General features: G+C 50.1%; 3 protein-coding genes across 8 annotated transcripts in view; 2 read left to right on the top strand and 1 right to left on the bottom strand.

Annotated features, from left to right (window-relative positions):
• Tspear (thrombospondin-type laminin G domain and EAR repeats) overlaps nt 1-16,722 on the top strand; it is a 172,921-nt gene that overhangs the window by 107,060 nt on the left and 49,139 nt on the right. For both annotated transcript variants that reach the window (XM_063279613.1, XM_063279614.1), the window contains exon 2: nt 5,146-5,366. In XM_063279613.1, coding sequence (XP_063135683.1) covers nt 5,146-5,366 — 221 coding nt within the window. The remainder of the gene's footprint in view (nt 1-5,145; nt 5,367-16,722) is intronic.
• LOC120098854 (keratin-associated protein 10-1-like) lies at nt 1,369-2,532 on the bottom strand. 5 transcript variants are annotated; one of them, XM_063279623.1, is made up of 3 exons: nt 2,422-2,520; nt 2,125-2,346; nt 1,369-2,055 (listed from the first exon to the last, which is right to left on the bottom strand). In XM_063279623.1, exons 1-3 carry the CDS (start codon nt 2,518-2,520, stop codon nt 1,729-1,731), a joined length of 648 nt encoding a protein of 215 aa, XP_063135693.1. In that variant the 3' UTR covers nt 1,369-1,728. The 5 variants fall into 5 exon arrangements, with proteins under 5 accessions (XP_063135693.1, XP_063135690.1, XP_063135692.1 ...); XM_063279620.1 differs by having other exon boundaries at nt 2,125-2,532; XM_063279622.1 differs by having other exon boundaries at nt 1,369-2,320; nt 2,417-2,520.
• Krtap10-10l1 (keratin associated protein 10-10 like 1) lies at nt 12,021-13,434 on the top strand. The gene is given in 1 exon segment (NM_001108929.1): nt 12,021-13,434. A coding segment is annotated over 1 exon segment (756 nt). The 5' UTR covers nt 12,021-12,079; the 3' UTR covers nt 12,836-13,434.

Raw genomic sequence — 16,722 nt, 5'->3', positions numbered from 1 at the left:
GAGGGTTGTGGCTTGGATGAGCGATGTCCCTGCAGGTTACAGAGGCTAAGGTTGTGGAACCCTTGGGGGATAGAAATTGACTGGAGGAAGTAGCTCCCTAGAGGGCGGGACTTGAGGATGAAGAACTTTTAGGAGATAGAAATTGACTGGAGGGAGTATCTTGGGGGCGGGACTTGAGGGTCATAACCCGACGTCACTTCCTGTCTTCTCTCTGCTTCTGCTAAGATGTGAGCAGGCGCCTCAAGTGCCTGCTGCTGCAGCTGAGCTCAGCTTTGCCCTTCCCCCGAGTGAAGGGCTACACCTTCAAACCCTGCCTCCCTTCTCCTCAGGTAATAGCTAATGTAGTAGTGGGCAGAGACAGACAACAGTGCAGTTGTGAGGAAGCTCTGGGCAGCTGCCCCTGAAGAGAGTGGGTCAGGATTCAGACGTCACAGAGCGACACAGAAACTTTTACTCAACAAAAATGGAGCACAGCTGTCCGTACAGTCTGACTTGCTGACTGGACATGTGTCCTCAGAGGTCCCCAAAGCAGGGATGTGGGGGGTACCTGGTGTGGGAGGTTGAGGGTTGCTGAAGGAAATGGTGGAAACCGTTGTTCTGAGGGAGAAGGTTGAGACTGGGAGAAGGTTGAGACCCTGATGTACAGCCTGGCCCCGGGGGGGTTCTGGGTACAGATAGATGCAGGCCGAAGTTGGGGCACAAGAAGGGCTCAGTGAGGGAAGGCATGGCCCAGCCAGTGGTGTCTGGGGTGGGATAGGGACACGGACATTAGCATCCTTGCTTCATTGGGGATAACGGTCAACTGAACAAGGTTTCCCTGGCTTCTGCTACAGCTACTCAGAGCGGAAGTTTCCAGATCGTGACACCTTGCTCACTCACTAGTGCACCAGGTGCAGCCCAGGTCTTCTCCACGTCAGAGAGAGCTGATATCCATGGCCCTTTGTGAGCGGAGACCTAATGCAGCCTGTAGAGACGTGTCCCTATGTCTCTATATTCCTATGTCCCAATGTCCTCGTGGAGGGTGCTGGGCTATGCCTGGTCCTAAGTCCCTTTAGCCCCACAATGATTTTATTTCCAGATGAATCTATAGCTTCCTCTCTGTATACCCTGTGCTGAATCATCCCATAGGCAGGACTCACAAGGCAGCCCAGGCCCAGGGGCCCCAGGGTCTGGAGCTATGGGTGTGGCTTCACTTGTGTGGCCCTAGAGAGATCAAAAAGAACAGTTGATGGGGTGGCTTATAGGCGACTGAAGCACTGTCTACCCACACCTGGGGTAACCAGTGACCTATAGGGGTCACAGAAGGCTGAACTTTTGAGAGAGGAACCTTAAGTCACACTGTGACATCTCCCTCCCCTCTGGGAGGTGGCTACTGTCACTTGTCAATTGCTGAGCTGAGTCCTTCCCTCCTAGAAACATTAGTGCTAAGGAGATGAACATTTGCTTGAACCACATGTTCCAGAGCATGACAGGAGAGCCAGGTAGTTAGAAGAGTTTATTGAAACCATGGACTGTTGACAGGCTGATGTTGGGGGGAGCAGAGGGACAGGGGAGCCAGAGGCCCAGAGGATCAGCAGGCCTCCTGGGAAGCAGGAGGAGAGGCCAAGTCACAAGGGACAAGTCGGGTGGCTCCATCCTGGGGGAATGTATCCCAGATCAGGGTCAGACTGGAGAAGCTGAGAAGCACCCAGGAAGGGACCTGAGCCAGCTGGCACCAGAAACAGGCCATCAGCAGGTGGACTTCTGTCCAGAGCAGGCCTGTCTGGAGCAGGCAGGGCGGCACAGCAGGGACACACAGGAGGCTGGGCGACAGCAGCTGGGCTGGCAGGAGGAGGCACAGCAGGAGGAGGTGGGCACACAGCAGGCAGGTCTGCACACAGGGCGGCACAGCAGGGACAGGCTGGAGCAGGGCTTGCAGCACACAGGCTTGCAGCACACAGGAGCACAGCAGGAGGGCTGGCAGCAGGAGGACTGGCAGCTAGACTGCTGGCAGCAGGAGCCAGAGCAGATGGGTGTGCAGCACACAGGCCTGCAGCAAAGGGTCACACCACAGGGCTGCTGGCAGGGGGAAGAGGTGCAGCAAGAGGGCTCACAGCTAGACTGCTGGCAGCATGAGGAGGAAGCACCACAGCAGACTGGCACACAGCAGACAGGCTTGCAGCAAAGGGTCACACCGCAGGACTGCTGGCAGGGGGAGCAGGTGCAGCAAGCTGGCTGGCAGCTAGACTGCTGGCAGCATGAGGGTGTGCAGCAGGAAGACTGGCAGCAGGGGCTGGACACACAGCTCACTGGGGTGCAGAGGAGGCAAGGGGTTGGGGCACAGCAGCTGGGGGCACAGCAGCTGGACTGGCAACAGCTGGGGACACAGCAGCTGGGGGCACAGCAAGGAACACAGCAGCTAGGCTGGCAGCAGCTGGGGGCACAGCCGCAGGGCTCACAGCAGCTCTCTGGGCAGTCGTCCACCTGCCAGGAGGAGTTGGTGGGAGCATCAGAGCAGACAGACATGGTGGAGGCGGCCATGTTGGTGTTGACTGGAGGAGGCTGAGTGTGTGTTGAGTGGATGTGTGTGTTCGTGTGTCAGGGGTAGGACACGCTGCCTTTATACCCCTCCCTGGCCCAGCTGGTGAGCACTCCTTCCTGGTTGCTGTTGGCCCTGCTCCTGTTTTTATTTCCTGCTTGCTGCACGTGTTGCTGGGGCCCCGCCTCCTGTTTAGTTTCGCACTGACAAGTTGTGTTGGTATCGATCACGTGGGCTTTCTTCCTGGGTTGTTGGGAGTATGGCAGGACTCAGGGTGAGGTACTGAAGGGATGCAGGGACATGTGGCCATGGATCACTCCTGGCCTTTGGCTTCTTGGGCTGGGACAGGCTCTGGACTTCTGTGGTGGTGGTTGGCGAGGACCAGTGGGGTTTCATGAGAGCAACACTGGGATTTCCTTGCAGGGGTGTACCGTTTTCCTCAGCCGAGTACCCCAAGTGTACAGGGCTAACTGAGGTGTCACCATCTCACCATGGAGACTGACATTTAGGTGTCAGTGCTGCTGGGTCTGAGCCAGGGGGACTGCCCAGGCCACCTGGCTCCCAGGGCTATGAGCATTGTTGGCTCCATGGCTTATTCCTCACCTCTGCTTTCTCCCCAGGGGTTGAGTTCAAATTATCCCTTTTTACAAGGACACCTCTGGAATGTAGCCCACCTAGTGACCTGCCATACCTTGGTCATCTACAATCTATTCTCAAATACAGTCACATGCCCAAGAACTCACACCCAGCATCTCCAGAGGGTTCGTACTTCAGGCTTTCTGGAACTCCTGCCTGGGAGGAGGCCAGCACAACCCCAAGCCTGTCACCAAATCCAGATATCCCTGCTGGCTGTTACTTTCCCTCAGGACTGGCTTCACCAGGTATAGCAGTTGGCACCGGTGTCTCAAGGCTTGGGAAAAAGGCCTCACAACCATGAGCCCTTCCTTCCCGTGACCTTGACTCTTGAGAAGAGGCCTTGACTTGCACATCACTCATGGGCCGCCTGTCTTTCTTCCAGCCGAATGGGGCCTCACGTGGGGGCACAGTCTCATGCATGATGTGGCCTGTAGGAACCATACCCATAAGCCTCTGCTGGCCTGGCTATCTTTTCCCCTCTGTTGCTGTACTAGCTGGTTTTGTGTGTCAACTTGACACAAGCTGGAGTTATCACAGAGAAAGGAGCCTCTGTTGAGGAAATGCCTCCATGAGACCCAGCTGTAAGGCATTTTCTCAATTAGTGATCAAGGGTGGGAGGGCCCAGCCCTTTGTGGGTGGAGCCATCCCTGGGCTGGTGGTCCTGGGTTCTATAAGAAAGCAAGCTGAGCAAGCCAGGGGAAGCAAACCAGTAAGGAACATCCTTCCATGGCCTCTGCATCAGCCCCTGCCTCCAGGTTCTTGCCCTGTGTGAGTTCCTGCCCTGACCTCCTTTGGTGATGAACAGCAATGTGAAAGTGTAAGCTGAATAAACCCTTTCCTCCCCAGCTTGCTTCTTGGTCATGATGTTTGTGCAGGAATACAGACCCTGACTAAGACACTTGGCTACCATGTGGACCACACCCTGCCATGGTCCCTCGAGCTCATGTACGTAAAGAGGAGACAGAATCACTAATGGTGTTAGATGGCTCCATTTCCTCACTGGCAAAACCAGGATAGCCATGCTCACTGCTCCCAGGGCGAAGTGAGGCATATGTTGACCACCCAAGTAACAGATGAGTGTCTCCAAAGAATCTGGAGGCAGGAGCTGATGCAGAGGCCATGGAGGGACACTGCTTACTGGATTGCTTCCCCTGGCTTGCTCAGTTTGCTTTCAGAATGTAATGGGAACACACACAGTGGTAAACTGTGGGCGAGCTCAAGAAGGCTGAGGCAAGGGGACATTTTTAAAGGTAAAGTGAGGCTTATGTAGAGCATTTTTTTTCTTTTTTCTTTTTTTTGGAGCTGGGGACCGAACCCAGGGCCTTGCGCTTGCTAGGCAAGCGCTCTATCACTGAGCTAAATCCCCAACCCTTATGTAGAGCATTTTATTTTTTTTAAATTATTTATTGGTTTTATGAGTATGAGTACACTGTAGCTGTCTTCAGACACACCAGAAGAGGGCATCAGATCCATTACAGATGGTTGTGAGCCACCATGTGGTTGCTGGGATTTGAACTCAGGACCTCTGGAAGAGCAGTCAGTGCTCTTAACCACTGAGCCATCTCTCCAGCCCCATGTAGAGCATTTTAAAGCATTCCCTGGCCATGAGGACAGTGGCAAACAGCATTTGCAAGGCAGTGCCATTGCAGATGGCTTTCTGTGTTTGTGTGTATGTGTATGCGTGTGTGTGTGTGTGTGTGTGTGTGTGTAACGAGTGTAGTGACCCCTCTGTGCCAAGCTACAGCCCCAGTACTACCTGTGATGACTGTGTCTTGCTGTGGGTCAGCCATGCAGGAGGTCTGCTCCTGTGCACATTTCCTGTTTGTTTACTAGGTTTGGAACTCACAACCTGACGCCATGGCTCTAGCGCGACTCTGACAGCTTTCATGATGTAAAATCTGAAAATACTCAGACTCCATCAGTGTGCCATCATGGCTGCCACATTGCACAGCCATTACCTAACCCCTGCCCCCATTACGTCTCTGATGCAGACCTTCGCCCCCTGGACATCCTGGCGGAGGTGGTCCCTTTGGATGGAGCTACAAGTGGGATCCGGATGGTGCAGGCAGAAGGTGTGCGGGGCCTCCAGTTCTCAGCCACCGAGCCCCGGACCACGAGCTTCCCTGCTTCTAGAATCTTCTCCAGCTGCCATCTATTCCCTGAAGAATTCTCCATCATCGTCACCTTGAGAGTCCCCAACCTTCCACCCAAGGTCAGTGGCAGTTTTCCTTCTGGTAAAAGTGACCTGACTTTCTTAAGGTTCCTTGCTCACCTTAAAACCCCATCAGTGACTGGTGTGCTAGCCCAGTCTGTGCAACCTTAGGCCTGATGGTTGTTGGTGCGGCCTCAGGTTTGTTCTGCCCCGTGGGGCGGTTGCTGATACATATATGGGTTTGCACGGCCAACGGTTGACAAGTTGCCAAGGGTCTGTGGAGCCCTAATGGCCAACCGTGTAGTCATGGATTTATGTGGCTTGGTGGTTGCTGGAACATTCACAGACTTGTACAGCCTAATGGCTGTTGGTATCGCCATGGGTTGCATGGCCCAATGGTTGTTGGTATGGACACAGGTTTGCACTGCCCAGTGGTTGTTGGTATATGGTTTGCATGGCCTGAGGGTTGTGGATATAGTCATGGATTTGCATGGTTGTTGGTATAGACACGGGTTTTTCAAAGCCTGTGTTGTCGTTGGTAGAGTCAAGAGTTTGCGCAATCCAGTGGTTGTTGGTATAACCAATCACTGACATGATCTGATGGCTGTTAGCATAGTCCTTAGTGTGTACAGCTCAGTGGTGGCTAGCATAGTCATTGGTTTGCACACGCAATGGTTGCTGCTGTAGTGATGGGCATATAGATCAATTGTTGGCATGGTCCCTGGTTTGTTTTGGGTGGCCTAATGGTTGTTGTTCTAGCCAAGGTTCTACATAGCTCACTGGTTGCTGATACAATCAGAAACAATTCTGCCCCAGGTTACTGGGACAAACCCAGATATATATATATCTTGATGACTGTGCATGGTCACAGGCTGGCACGGTTCCATGATGGCCAGCAAAGTCATGAGTATAAACATCTCCATGGTTACTGGGATAGTCTCTGATATTTACAGCTTGGTGATTATTGGTATGGTCACAGGCTTTCACCGTTCAATGACTGCTGGAACAGTTATAGGTGTGCACAGCTCAGTGGGTTTGGGTGTATCGTGAATTTCTGCAACCGATTTTAGGATAATTTGACTACTGCATAAGTTCAGTGTCCTTTTACAAGCCCCATGGGCCTGTCTCACCTCTCTGCATACCTGTAAGTTGATCTGCTTTGTATATTTCACGTAAGTGGATCACTGTATCCAGACTTTCATGACTGATTGCTCAACATATGTTCTCATGGCTTCTTCTGTGTGGTAGCATGTGTCCCAGTTGCCTCCCTGGAGGTCACAGCTGAATAACCTCCCACCATCACTGCACACACTATCTACATTCTGTTGACTCGCTGATCAGCAGCCAACAGACCCTTGGCCTGCCTCCTCTTCTGGCTTGTTAAATGCTGCCACTGTCAGCACTCATGACCTGTGTGGACTCACACTCTTTGCTCCTGGGGACAGATCTAGAGGTGGAGTTCATGGGTTGCATAGGAACTCTGTGACTTTAAAGGTACCGCCAGGCTATTCTCACAGTCTTTCATTATTGGATGAGGAGTGTGACGGGAATCTGTCCACTCTGTTAGGAAGCAAAGAGGAGGGGTCCCAGGGTCGCCTTTAAGGGCACATCTGACTTACTTCTACTTCCTAAAGCCCCCTACCTACCCAATAGCACTGTAAGCTGGCCACCCAGCCTTTAGCACAAAGGTTATGTGACAAATTGAAGACCTACAGTTTCTGTCCATTTCTATGTGGCTAGACTCTATTGCTGGATTTCCTGAGGACTTTTCATCCCTGTCACAGAGGTGGTGGTCTGCATGCTTGTCTTTGAAGGTGCTGTGAGAGGAACACGTACCTCAGAGTGGCTTGAGATGTGTCACCCCCTCTTCCGGTTTTCAGGAGAAATCCCGAGGATGGCCATGGGTTCTTCTTGGTCTGTTCCCACTGGGGTCTATACCTTCCTCTCTTGTGCTTCAGCTCTGCTCTGGTAACTGACCTGAGGCCTTTCTCAGCACGGGCGCCCATGGCTGTGAGTCTCTCCCTTTGCCGAGCTTGTGCTGTCTCTGCGCTGTGATGGCTGAGGGTCAGGGTCACCTAACAGGATTTGGTACCAGCCAGGGAACATGCTTCTGGACATGTCAGTGAGGGCTAACTTGGGAGAGAAGAGTCACCATGAATGTGGGTGGCTCCATTCCATGGGCTGGAATCTAGGAATAAGTCAAAACAGAGAGCGTGAGCTGAGCACTGGTGTGCATCTCTCTGCTTCCTCAATGAGGATAGGATGTGGCAGCTGCTTCTGGCTCACCATGCTTCCCCTGACATGAAGGATGATGGCCTCTTGTTCTATTGTGGGTGTCTCCTGATTACTTCTTGGCCTTTGACTTTCTCCTGTGGATTCAGTCGCCCTCAGGTGAATAGAATAAGCTAAAATAAATACAAAGGAACCAGAATAGGAGAAAACAAACATACAAAAAGAACCCCCCTCCAAAAAACTCCCACAAGAAACACATGCAGAGGCAGAAACACACACATTTACACAAAGAGAAATCCAATAAGAACACAAAGTTGGAGACCGTAATATGTAAGTAAAAGACCGGGCTAGAGAGTTGGCTCAGTGGTTAAGATCACTGACTGCTCTTCCAGAGGTCCTGAGTTCAATTCTCAGCAACCACATGGTGGCTCACAACCATCTGTAATGGGATCCAATGTCTTCTTCTGGTGTGTCTGAAGATAGTGATATATCTATCTATCTATATCTATCTATCTATCTATCTATATATAAATATATAGATATAGATATAGATAGATAGATATAGATAGATAGATATAGATATAGATAGATTTAGATATAGATATATGATTTTTCCTTTTTAAGTGACTATCAATTGGAGTTAGGAGTGGGGGTTCATGTCTACTTTCCCTGCCAGCCCTGGGACCCCATGTAGCTTGGACCTGTGCAGTCTCTGTGGATGCTTCCAGAGTCTCTGTGAGTTCATATGTGTATCTTTTCTGTTGTATCTACAAGGCCTTGTTTCCTTGGTATCTCCCATCCCCTCTGGCTCTTATACAATTTCTCCTTCCTCTTCTTCAGAGTTCTCTGAGCCCATTTAGGGCTGAGTGTCCCCAGGTCTCTCACTCTTTGCACATTGCCTAGTTGTGGGTCTCTGTAATTGTTCCCCTCTGCTTCAGTAGATGTCCCTCTGATGATGGCTGAGAAGGCACTGATCTATGAGTACAGTAGAATGTCATTAGGAACCATTTCTTTGCTATGTTCCTTTAGCAGAGCAGTAGCATTTGGTTTTCCTCTAGGTCCATGACACAGCCTATCTAGACTCAGGTTCTTGGTCACCAAGCATCACCATCTCATGGAGCAGGTCTTAAATCCAATCAGTGGTTGGTCACTCTGATAGCTTTTGGGCCACTATTATACCAGCATATCTTGCGGGCAGGTCACCATTGTAGATTGAAGGTTTTGTAGCTGGGTTGGTGTTTATTTTTCTCCTCTGGTAGAGTGCAGAGTACCTACTACTACCATGAGCACTACTCAATAGGGTGAAGGCTCTAGGTAGGTTCAACTCCAGGAGATGTTCAATGAGTTATCTAAATGTTGTCTTCAGCAACTGGGCCTTACCATCATTATCTGGTGAGCAACCAATAGCCTTGGAAACAGCTTGGATTATTTGGGCAATCTCATGGGGCCCCTTTGGCCAACAACTCAATTAGATGTCTACCCATTCCCCACAGGTTTTATTGGTGACCAGAGATGCCTGAGGTGGGGGTGGCTTTGTTTCCCCTATTATTTGGTGATTCTATTTACATTTATTCATGGATGTATATATTTTAAGAAACTTCAACTAGAGTAGGTTTCCAGATGACCCCCCCGAAATGGTCTTGAGTTTTAGTTGTCCCTCCTTGTGTTCCCTGCCTAACTGTGTTTCCTGTTCCCTTCTTGCTAATTCTCCCATTCCTTCCCCATCCTGTCCATCCATAACTATAGATTCTATTTCCCCTTCTGTGGAAAGTTAGCTTATCTCCAATTCCTTTCACCTCTGTAATGATATGGGTTTTATCCTGTTTATTGAAGACTTAATAGCTGACATCCACACATAAGTGGATATATATCATACTTGTCATTTTGGATCTGAATTACCTCATTCAGGATGGCTTTTTTCCCCCTATCCATCAATTTACCTGCCAATTTTGTGGTTTCATTTTTTAACAGCCAAGTAATATTCCATTTTGTAGATGTACCAATTTTTTTTAATCCATTCATTCACTGATAGACATCTAAGCTGTTTCCAATTTGTGGTTATTATGAACAGAGCCAACAGCAAACCTGGATGAACAAATGTCTCTGTGGTAGGATGAAGCATCCTTTGGGCAGATGCCCAAGAATGGTCTAGCTAGACCTTGAGGTAGATCTATTCCCAGCTCCCTGAGGGACTGTCACACTGATGTCCCTAGTGGCCATACAAGTTTGCACATATACTAGCAAAGAATAAGTGTTTCCCCTCCCCCCACATCCTCACCAGCATGAGCTGTCACCTGTTTTATTGATCTTGGCTATTCTGACAGGTGTAAGACAGACTCTCAAAGTCGTTTTGGTTTCCCTGACGACTCAGGCTAACTAAACTTGGTCTAGCTCCATTCCACCACTGACTTCTTGAAGTAACCCAAGGAATCCCAATTCATGTAGGATTAATTCTCCTCACTTGACAAAAAAAAATTTCCCCACTACCCATTTCATTTCAAATCTACCAGCTCTTAAACCCAACCATTATCTCGATTCTTGCAATCATGTCAGTTTTTATAGGAACATGAGGCAGACTAAGCCAAACATAAACATGAAAAATTATAGCATTCTCATCATTGCCCACATAGGATGAATTGTCGCGATTATCCCATACAACCCCACCTTAATACTACTAAAGTTAATTAATTACGTTATCCTCACAATTCCAATATTTACAGCTGTTGAACATTTCTAAGTGGATTTCAGCCATGTGTGCGTCATCTAGAACTCTGTTTCGATCTGTACATGTTCTGTGTTTTAGATATTAGCCCTCTATCGTACCCTCCCACTTTTTCTAAAGGATGTATTCGCTGACAGTGAGGTCTCTTGGTTTTGCTTATTGGGATGCCTCTATCTTGCCTTAGTTTCTGAAATGGTCTTGCTGTGTCTGTAGTTCTTACCCACTGCCACTGGCCTCCTGGTTTCAGGCCAATGCTGATCATTGCTTTTCCCAGAATTCCCTTGGCAGTTTTCAGGATCTTCCCCTGGGTTTGGGCTCAGCCTTTCCATTGGAACACTTTGTTTGTGGATCAAACAAGTGGGCTCCATCTCATCAGCTGAGCTCCCTGGGCTTAATGTCTTTCAATAAACCTGACAGCTCCCATCCTTTGTTTGAAATGGAACTTCTCACATCTAACTGCATGGTTTAGAAGTTAGGCCCGGTACTGCCTCCTAGCCCCATGCTCCCAGAGATAAGACTCAGGTTCAAAATATATTTACAAACACCTTGACCATATAGTTAGGCTCTACTCTGATTAGCTCATAACTATAGACAGCACATTTATTTTTAACCTACATTCTGTCACATGACTGGTTATGTCTGCTCATATCTTCCAAGACCAACCTCTCACCCTGACTCTCTCCCAGAATCCTTTCTCTCTCCTAGATGTCCCACCTCTATTTCCATAGGCCATAGGCTTTTTAATTGACAGGTAATGCACCCATCCAACATACAAGATATTCTCTCTACTGCATGGAGAGTCCTAGCACAGCGTCTCACTCCATCAGAACCACAGAGATTCCAAGTCCTGCCATCCACCCATCCCAGCCAGTGCCTGATAGAATGAGAAGCTATTTGGAAACTCTGCAGCCCAAAGTATCCCCAAGGACATGCCTCGACCCTCAGAAATATGGCGGAGTAGAGGGACCATGGAATGATAAGTAACCAGAACTCTGGTTGTCCACCAGGCTTGGAGCTGAGCTGGGATAAGGTTCTAGTGAACAAACTGTCCTTGCACGGTGTCTGCATCCTTTAATGGAGTTGTGTTGAGCGAAGGAACTCACAGTGCCCATGGGGCAACAGGAACTCTGAGGACCTAAGTACAGAGAGGCCGCTAGAGTTCAGAGGAGGCAAAGAACGCATTGTGGACACTGCCAGGGGTTTCCAAGAATCTCAGTGTGGAATGTGCCAGAAGGCATCCACCTCCTGGCCACTGCCGCCATTCCAGACCTGCATCTTTCTCACAGCCTCTGTGAACCTATCTCAGCTCCAGGAAGATTCCCCAGGGCCTGCCACAGACATGAAATTGTCCTCGAGTTCCCACTGACAATAGAAGGTGTCCCTAGACAGCAAGTCCTACAGAACAGTTTAGGAACACGTGCTGCCATCCTCAAAGCCCACATTCTGGCTGTCCCTGCTGCATCCCTGCTCCACCAGAGAAGCTTCCTCAAGAACTAAGACTTCTAAGAAAAGGACGGTGACTGCCACCTCCAGAATGTCACCTGGCTGCCGCAATCCCTGCCTCCCATGTAATCTGAGCATTCCGGGTGAAATCTCTCTGAGGGATAAAAACAGCTCTAGAGACTTACCAGACAACAGTATTTGTTGATAGCCACGGGCTGACTCCAAACACAACAAGGAAAAGGAAGCCAGGAGCTGAGGCACAACACAGTACAAGCAGCCCTGGGGTATAAAGGCGGCCACCAGAGCACCTCACACACACATACACTCACCACACATTCACTCAGCACACACTCACCTTCCTCCAGTCCACCCTGCCATGGCCGCCTCCACCATGTCTGTCTGCTCTGATGCTCGCACCAACTCCTCCTGGCAGGTGGACGACTGCCCAGAGAGCTGCTGTGAGCCTTGTAGCTGTGCCCCCAGCTGCTGCCAGCCCAGCTGCTGTGTTCCTTGCTGTGCCCCCAGCTGTTGCCAGGCCAGCTGCTGTGCCCCCAGCTGCTGTGCCCCAACCCCTTTCCTCCTCTGCACCCCAGTGAGCTGTGTGTCCAGCCCCTGCTGCCAGTCATCCTGCTGCACACCCTCATGCTGCCAGCAGTCTAGCTGCCAGCCAGCTTGCTGCACCTGCTCCCCCTGCCAGCAGCCCTGCGGTGTGACCCTTTGCTGCAAGCCTGTCTGCTGTGTGCCAGTCTGCTGTGGTGCTTCCTCCTCATGCTGCCAGCAGTCTAGCTGTGAGCCCTCTTGCTGCACCTCCTCCCCCTGCCAGCAGCCCTGCGGTGTGACCCTTTGCTGCAGGCCTGTGTGCTGCACACCCATCTGCTCTGCCTCCTCCTCCTCCTGCTGCCAGCCCTCCTGCTGTGCTCCTGTGTACTGCAAGCCTGTGTGCTGCAAGCCCTGCTCCAGCCTGTCCCTGCTGTGCCGCCCTGTGTGCAGACCTGCCTGCTGTGTGCCTACCTCCTCCTGCTGTGCCTCCTCTTGCCAGCCCAGCTGCTGTCGCCCAGCCTCCTGTGTGTCTCTGCTGTGCCGCCCTGCCTGCTCCAGACAGGCCTGCTCTGGACAGAAGTCCACCTGCTGATGGCCTTTCTAATGCTTTCGAGTCCCCAAGGTGCAGGTCTGGTACCCTCAGAGTCTTGAGCCAAGTGGTCCTGCTGCCACGCTGTGCACAGCCTGGTACCCATGTCTCCCTGCTCAGCTCCCAGTATCTTCTCCTTTGCCTTTTCCCACACTCCTTTGCATCTGGCCTAATGGTGGCTACTATCCTGTGACCCGCTGACTAGCTGTGATTCCTGCAAAGCTTCTGAGGCGTCCTCAGAACATCTGGCCAGCTATGGGAACAAGCTTCATGTGGCATGAGTCGCTCTTTCTGGGACGCTGAACTGCATCCAATGGCGCCTTTCCACTGGCTATTGGCTGTGTGTGCCCTGCTCTTCTGAAGTAGTCACTACCGAGCTGACTCCAAGGAGACCTTTTGCGGGTACTAGACACCTGCCATAGTTAGGCCAGCCAGGCTATCTGAGTTCTGACACCCCTCTCTGCACTCCTGTCCCCTGTGCAGGCTTCAGAACTAAGGTGACCTTGGGTCTCCTTCTCTGTGACCCTCCCTCATCCACTCATTGCTCCTCCCTGCCCTCTCTGCCTTCCCCTCACTATCTTGTGAAATAAAGCAAGATTCTCAGAAGAGCTTGTGAGTCTGGTTCTGTAAGCTTCTGCTTATTCTCATCCCTGGTGGTTCATCTCCCTGTGCTTCTCGTCTTTTTAGCTGAACCATGGTGCCGTCGGAGCACCAGGGGAATCCTCGGATGGAGTTCTGGAAACACCAAGGGCCATGACCCGCTTTGTAGATTTGCTACTTGCTCCTGAGCACCACCCAGAACACACGAGGTTGGGGACTAGTGAGATGTCAATGGGCTTGTGAGATCGTCATGGGGTTGAGGAACTCAGGAAGGGGCTGCCGACCTGAGATTGATTCACAGATCCTACAAGTAGCAAGAGAGAACAGACTTTAGCCAGTTGCCTTCTGACATCTACAGATACACAACACACATACACACACACACTCACCCACACACAAGCACACACATTCACGCTCACACACTTGAACTCTTATACACACAACATATAAACATACACTCACACATAGACTCACACACACACACAAACATACACATTCACACTTATACACACAAACAATTATACACACAAAAAATACACACATACTCACACGGAGACTCACTCACTTTCATACACACTCACACACACAGAAACACATGCACTCATTTACAAACACACAGATTTACACACACAGTCATACACACAAGCATTCATACATAAACAAACATGTACATACCACACACATAATCATACAGCCATACATATACATTCACATACCCATACTCACATACACACAAACTCACACTCACACATACAAACATACACATAAATACACATACACACAATAAATATACAGACTCATACAATACAAGCACAGATTCACACACACTCATACATACACTCACACACACAACAAATGCACACTCACACACACTCTTGCACACATAAACACACTCACACACAACACACAAGTTATATACACACACTCACACACATTCACATACACAATCATACACACATACACAGAAACAGACTCACACAGACATAAAACACACATATTCACGTATACACACACAATCATTCACACACATACTCACACACAAATGTATATACAGATATTCACATACTCACACTCACATACACACAAACACACATACTCATACAATACACAAACACACAAATACACAAACACACAAACACACAAACACACAAACACTCACATACACAAAGGCACACAAACACACATGCACAAATAAACCAATCTTTTTTTTTTTTTCTGGAGCTGGGGACTGAACCCAGGGCCTTGCACTTGCTAGGCAAGTGCTCTACCACTGAGCTAAATCCCCAACCCCTTAAACCAATCATTTTTAAAGACATGAGTTTGTCAGCAGAATGGGAATTCTGGGAATTGATCAGCAATGACTCAGTGCTCCAGCAGGCCCTGACCCCACTGGCTGCTGTGGTATACCTCACTGGCCCTTACCTGACAGGACAGACCACTGCAAACATTTCGATAAACATGGACCTGGAAAAGTTCCTTCTAAGTTCCAAGGCAACTTAGAGGCAAGAGAAGCAGGCGATGGGTCCCACCTGAGTCCTTTCTTTGCCCAGCATCTGATCTGTACTGAAGACTGAACCTGCCACCCTGAGAGTGCTCAACCACAGTCTATGTTTGCCACATGGGACTGGGCAGGGCAGGTGTCTGGTCCTTGACACCATGACTCATCTCCGTGGGTCACCTACTGATGGTGGCCAGTATGGCCTTGAGCCATTCCCTCCTTGGAGAGTTCTAGAAATGAAGCTTGTTTCCCCATCATGGAGAGCTGCAGTCAGCAATTGTGAATGCCCTTCAGCAATGTGAATCAGAACAGCCAGGGAGCATGGGGTACAGGAACCCCATTTCTAAATGGGTGAAGCAGCCATGGTTGGGGAGGCCTTGTGCTATGCAGCATCCCGGAAGCCATTGCTTACTGTGGCTGTGTGACTGTGTGGGAGGGACATGGTCTCTTGGCTTCAGGCTTTGCCCTGAGCTGTGAGTTCTTATCGATCTTTTAGCTCTGGAAGTTGAGGTGGAGTTTGGGAAGTTCCTGAGTGAGGCAGGCTGGCTCTGTTCTGCAGCCTTACGGGGGGGACTCTGCTCACCTGGGTACCCGACATGCTCTCACAGCACTACCCAGCAGATCCAGCCCATCCAGTCCACACCCGGGCAAGCTCCACTGTGCCAGGTTGAAAATAGAAACACAAACAGGTGGAATTGATTTAATTATTGCTTTTCCAACTAGTGCTGTTTGAGTGTGGCTGGATGGTGTCCCCAGAGTCTGTCTTTGGAGTCTGGTCCTCCCGGAGGTGGTCCCTAGAGGAGAGGCATGGTGAAGGTCAGGACTAACTCCTCTTCACCTCAGGGGTTCCCCTTCCCCTCCTGTGACCTCCTTTCAGGCCACCACCGGGGGTATCATGCAGTTGGTAGGAGACCTGACAGAACTAGGACTGCACTGCTGGGCTTTCAGCCTCCCGAGCCATGAACTATATAAACCTTTTTTCTTCATAAGCACCTGGCCTCAGGCATTTTATTATAGGAACAGAAAATATGCTGACATGCTATACATTTAAGACACAATCACTTCACTGGGTTGAAAAGTGGTGGGTTGCTGTCATATTAGCAGCAGGTGATGTGTTAGAGCCCACCATTGTCAACAGTCCTGACAATTCATACCACACCGTGCAATCCATCTGAACTAACCGATCTGAATGTCACATGTATAGCCAGTGTCACTGCAATGGAGACTTGGGGTGTGTCTCCGTGCCCTGTTAACCTCACACCCTAGTTTTCCTGCTGGCTTTGCCTCTGCCTTTTCAGTCCAGCCACAAGACAGCTGGGGCCTTAGACCACAAACATGGATTCCTCCCAGCACTAAGGACTGGAGGTCAGCTCAGGGACAGTCAGATATGTTCAGGGTTCTGTTTAGAACTCACAGTTATAGACCACTTTCCAACTTGTGGAAGGGGACTGTCCCTGCAGTGTGACCGGAGCCACTGACCCCATCATGAGGCTCCCTCCATCTTGCTGACTTGGTCACCATCACACTCACAACCTGGGGATGGGGGAGGGGTGCCCACAGTGTGGACACAGCCAAGAGTTCATAGCTGCCAAACACAGGGCTATTCTGGCTGCTAATTGAAAACCTCCTGATACCTGTCGAGAGTGGACACTCGGACCCACCCTTTAACGTCTGTGTCTTACACGAGCATTCTTACAGGAGCATATTATACATATAGTATATCCTTTCCCGCCATCCCCCTCCCCCTCTCCCTCTAATTAATCACCTTTGTTACCTAGACAGTTTCATCCTG

This window comes from Rattus norvegicus, chromosome 20 (genome assembly GCF_036323735.1).
Source record: "Rattus norvegicus strain BN/NHsdMcwi chromosome 20, GRCr8, whole genome shotgun sequence".
In the NCBI taxonomy this organism is placed as follows: Eukaryota; Metazoa; Chordata; class Mammalia; order Rodentia; family Muridae; genus Rattus; species Rattus norvegicus.
This window is presented reverse-complemented; position numbering and strand designations above follow the sequence as displayed.